The 4,917-nt window shown below is 41.0% G+C and overlaps 1 protein-coding gene across 1 annotated transcript in view; it reads right to left on the minus strand.

Moving 5' to 3' along the window:
* Positions 1 to 204: 204 nt before the first annotated feature.
* LOC118478901 overlaps positions 205 to 4,917 on the minus strand; it is a 12,860-nt gene continuing 8,147 nt past the window's right edge. The window contains exons 4-8 of the mRNA XM_035973371.1: positions 4,000 to 4,219; positions 2,713 to 2,774; positions 1,308 to 1,414; positions 779 to 878; positions 205 to 442 (exon numbers count right to left, since the gene is read on the minus strand). Coding sequence (XP_035829264.1) covers positions 313 to 442; positions 779 to 878; positions 1,308 to 1,414; positions 2,713 to 2,774; positions 4,000 to 4,219 — 619 coding nt within the window. The 3' untranslated portion in view covers positions 205 to 312. The remainder of the gene's footprint in view (positions 443 to 778; positions 879 to 1,307; positions 1,415 to 2,712; positions 2,775 to 3,999; positions 4,220 to 4,917) is intronic.

Consider the following 4,917-nt stretch of genomic DNA (forward strand, 5'->3'; position numbering starts at 1 on the left):
CCTACCAAACATCTATCGTCATTGTCTGCAAAAGCTTTCCTCCTTTTAACCATGGCATCATATAATGTAACGCTTGTATCACCTCTTATCTTCGCCTTTTATTAGACCGATTTAGGCTGGAAGGGCCGAAGAACCAAAGAAGTTACTAAACTAAAGTAATCTAAATGAAAATAAAAATTAAACACAATTTGAAAAAGCGATATGTTATAATACATGTATATTTCTTTTATTTCTACATAATTCAGGAATTGCTTCGCAAGCTAAACACATCCTATTGGAGGGGGGGGGGGTGGATAGGAATTGGTTAAAGGTCTAGAAAGCGAATCCGTAGATGCCCTTGATGACCCCGTTGATGTAGGTTTTGCAGCCGTCGTAGGCGGAGTACTTGGGCGAGTAGACGCAGAAATCTAGGAGTTGGTTACAGTCCTTGACTGTCTGGTACCTGGTCGTGGGAGAGAGAGGGAGAGAACAAGGATGAGAATTTGAGGGAGAGGGAGAGAGAGGGAGAGAGAAGGAGAGAGAGAGAGAGAAAGAGAGAAAGAGAGAGAGAGAGAGAGAGAGAGTGAGAGAGAGTAGGAGATAGAGGAAGAATGAGAGAGAGAGATAAATAGAGAAAGAGACAGAGACAGACAGACAGACAGACAGAAAAACAGACAGAGAGAGAGATAAAGTGAGACCAACATCAAGGAGAGAGGCTCAGAAATCTAATAGATAGATAGATAGATAGATAGATAGATAGATAGATAGATAGATAGATAGATAGGTACGTTGGACTCACCTGCTTCTGTCGGCTTCACAAGTTTTGATCAAAGTTTGTATCTGGCTGTTGATGAAGGGGTCGGTAGGGAAGTCTCTTTGGAAAGAGTTGGTAGGTATTCCTGGAAGGAGGGTTTAGATAAATATTCATATTATGTGATTTAGATAAATAGATAGATAATACATTGATAAATTTATACTAAATACTGCTAAACAGGTAGATAGATAGACAGATAGATAGATGCAGAGGGGAGAGAGAGAGAGAGAGAGAGAGAGAGAGAGAGAGAGAGAGAGAGAGAGAGAGAGAGAGAGAGAGAGAGAGAGAGAGAGAGAGAGAGTGATAGCGAGAGAGACGAAGAACATATACAGAGAAAGGGTGACAGATAGTTAGCGAGAGAAATAGAGAGACAGAGAGAGTGAAAGAGGGAGATAGTGAGAGAGAGAAATAGAGAGGGCAGTGAGACAGACAGTCAGACAGACAGACAGACAGACAGACAGACAGACGCACTCACAGACACACAGACACGCAGACAAAAGTAGAAAATCCTTACCGTTACAATTAGGAAACGGTCCTCCGACAAACGGGACGAGGAAACTGAAGCGTTCTTCAGCAAATTCCCGAGACAGACCCAGACCGCCACAGCGGACGAACATCCACCTGGACACACAAGCAAAACACATTATTGTACACACCACACACAAACAAAACACATTATTGTTCATGTCAGACACACAAGCAAAGCACACTATTGTTCACACACAGACCGCCACAATATACAAACATCCACTAAGACGCACAAGTAAAACACATTATAATTCACACCAGATACACAGGCAAAGCACACTATTGTACGCACCAGACACACAGGCAAAACACATTATTTTACACACCAGACCGCCACAGTGAACTAATATCCATCTACAGTCATACACCAACTACTTATAATTATATGGACTAGTGTCCTAAAAGCTTTAGCAGGCATACACTTTCATACAAAATCAGAACTAACTTCTACATATCTTAACATTGTTAAAATTTAATGTGAAATAATTTAATTATGACGCCCCGTACTAAAACTATTAGGTTATTTTAGAGTGGGGGACCTTCCTATCTCCGAAAGGACCAAGCCAAGTGGAAAATTCGAGTAAAGTACCCTTCCCAAGGACACAACGTCGAACCGAGCTGAGGCTCGAACCCCCGAACCCGCAGTCTCACGATTACGAGTCCGGTAGTCTAACCACTAGCCTATTGAGGTCACAAACATTGTTAAGATGAGTTGTGGCGGGGGTGAAAAGGTTGTTAAACCTAGCCTGGGCATAACATTTCCCATCAAACATGTTTTTAGGGGGTAGTGTAAAAATCTGGAATTTTAGGTAAGAAAAATTCACCAGAGACTTTTTAAATCTTAAGATTTCTCTGAAAACTATCTGTATCGCCTCTTCATAATTAGATGTATTGTAAGGCATCGTGATGAAATCAGGCGCTCGTCAAAAAAAGGAAATCGAAGAAAACGGCTTTTTTTCCTCCCGTTTGGCCCAACACACTTCATGTCCTTTTAAAAACACATTGCGGTGTGGCGTTTACTGAAAAACGTTGAGCTAAGAAACCAAAAAGATGTAAATTTACAATTTCCAAGGACTCTTAATCTTTGGAAGTCACCAAGCTTTGGCGCCATTTTCTCTCTAAGTTTACCTCTGAAACCAGGTAACCCCTACCTCCTTCAAACACAAGTATCTCGACTTCCATTGGAGAATAATGGATACTTTTTTCATTGAAAGCAAGATAATTGAACAAGCTCTAAGATGATAACAATAACTTCATATGCCTAAAAACTGACAAGAGCCTTATTCCACCGCGTCAAGAAACAATTTGACTTTAAGTGGATGTTTCAGAATAACCGAGAATTAAAACGAGCAGATCATTGCACGTATCTACACACAAACACACAAGACTACCTAGCTGTGAACTCCAACTGGTCAATACAGCCGTCCTTGTTGGTGTCATAGATCGCTACATCCTGGAAGATGGACAGAGAAAATAGACGTGTAAGGGAAACAATCAGGTGATAGATATTTAATGTAGTGTCATTTGTTATTCTCCGTTTTATATTTATGCCCTTGACAACTTGTATAGAGATGGATTTTAGAAAGAGGGATAGAAAGAGAAGGGAATGGGGAGGGAAAGACAGAGACAGATGCAGTGAAAGAGAGAGAGAGAGAGAGAGAGAGAGAGGGGGGGGGGGAGGGAGAGAGAGAGGGAGAGAGAGAGAGTAATGAAAAGAGAGAGAGCGTGTGTGTGTGTTGAAAAGAGAGAGAGAGAGGGGGGGGGAGAGAGAGTTGAAGAGAGAGAGAGAGAGAGAGAGAGAGAGAGAGAGAGAGAGAGAGAAAGAGAGACAGGGAGAGACAGAGAGAGACAGAGAGACAGAGAGAGAGAGAAAAGAGGAGAGAAAAGAGAAAGGCGGACAGAAAAAATTAGATAAGACAAAGACATAACATATGTGGCATCATGGTGACACCAGGCTCTGGTGAAAATAATGAGTTAAAAAAAGGACACTTTTTCTCTACATTTGAAAAATTGTCCCCAATAAAGAATAAATATATATACATAAATAAAATAACATTGGCGCAATACCTTTTGTAACCCTTTAAAAATCATTGATATACCTCGTATTATGGATTTTACCGAAAAGCTTTCATCAAAGTCACCAAAAATTTACATTTTCCAAGGACGCTCAAACCTTGGAAGTAACCAAAATTGGCGGCCATTTTCCTCCCTAATTTTACCTCTGACATCAAGCGGACCCTTCCTCCTTCAATCACAAATATCTTTTCTATTCAAGACAGAGGGGTATTTTTTAAAATCAAAAGTAAGATAAATGTGCAAGCTTTAAGATAATACCAATAACTCCACAATATGCCCTAAATTTGACCAGCGCCTGATTCCACCGTGTAGAGTGCGTGATTGGATGGCGCCTCGTGTTGGTCCTACTTCTTTACTTTTCCTGTGTTGTTTCTGTCTCTGTTTGTTTTACTTTTCCCTAGAACTGAATGACCATTATTGTACCGATGTGCTTCTCTATACTGAAACAAACAAACCACTGGTAAGTTCTACTTCTTTACTTTCTCTCTGTTGTCTCTTTATCTTGCTTTTTTTTCCAGATCTAAATTACCGTTACTGTGACGATCTGCTTTCCTTCATTAAAAAACAAAAAATAATCCAGTCGTGACACAAATGTTTCTCACTTTGGCAAACTCGGCAGGGGTAATCACACCATCTCCGTTCTGGTCGTTTGTCCTAATGAGGTTGTCGAAAGCTTGCTCAAACGTCATCTGTTGCTGGAATTGTGACAACACGGGCAAGGCGATGGGAGGTCCCAGGTGTTGGCTAGCGATGTTGAGTGTGTAGTTGAAGCAAGAATAGTAACATCCTAGGGTGGGGAGACTGCAGGCACGGGGGAGTTGGCTGAAAAGTGAGGAAAGGGGTGGGAGGGGGGTGAGATGGTGTAAAAGAGAGGAGATAAAAAGTAGGGGGGTGGTGGTTATTAGGGCTTATTGAAGAGGTTGGGGTGAGGGGGAGGTTTTGGGATGGAGACGGAGGAGAATGTTTGGGATTTGGGTGATTGCCTTATCAATGATCGAACTCATATAATTACCTCTTCTACTTTTCCTATCGTGCAGCTATTAGAGCTTTTGAGCCGTGACGAAAAGAAGGAATATAAACCAAACAGGAAATCTAGTGCTTTGGCTACCGGACTCGTAACCATGAGGCTATGGGTTTAAGGGTTCAAGCCTCGGTTTCTAAAATCGGAAAGAGTAGGCCGCCACTCAGAAAAAAATAATTTTATTTTAAAAAATTAAAACTTTCAAAATTCCTACCAAAAATGAAAACACTCAAGTCTGTTAAAAAAAACTTAAAATAGAGTACCTTCGTTATCGGAATATAGATGCCTAAAGGCAAGGGGCCCTACAATTTACTAGCAATGTAGGAAACACGGTCACGTACGTTAACATGAGTTGCATTGAAGGTTGAAGAACCAAAAGTTGAGAACCCCTGAGATCTCGCCCGGGAACGCAAAGAAGAAGAAGAAGAAGAAGAAGAAGAAGAAGAAGAAGAAGAAGAAGAAGAAGAAGAAGAAGAAGAAGAAGAAGAAGAAGAAGAAG

This window comes from Aplysia californica, unplaced genomic scaffold (assembly GCF_000002075.1).
Source record: "Aplysia californica isolate F4 #8 unplaced genomic scaffold, AplCal3.0 scaffold01168, whole genome shotgun sequence".
Lineage (NCBI taxonomy): Eukaryota > Metazoa > Mollusca > Gastropoda > Aplysiida > Aplysiidae > Aplysia > Aplysia californica.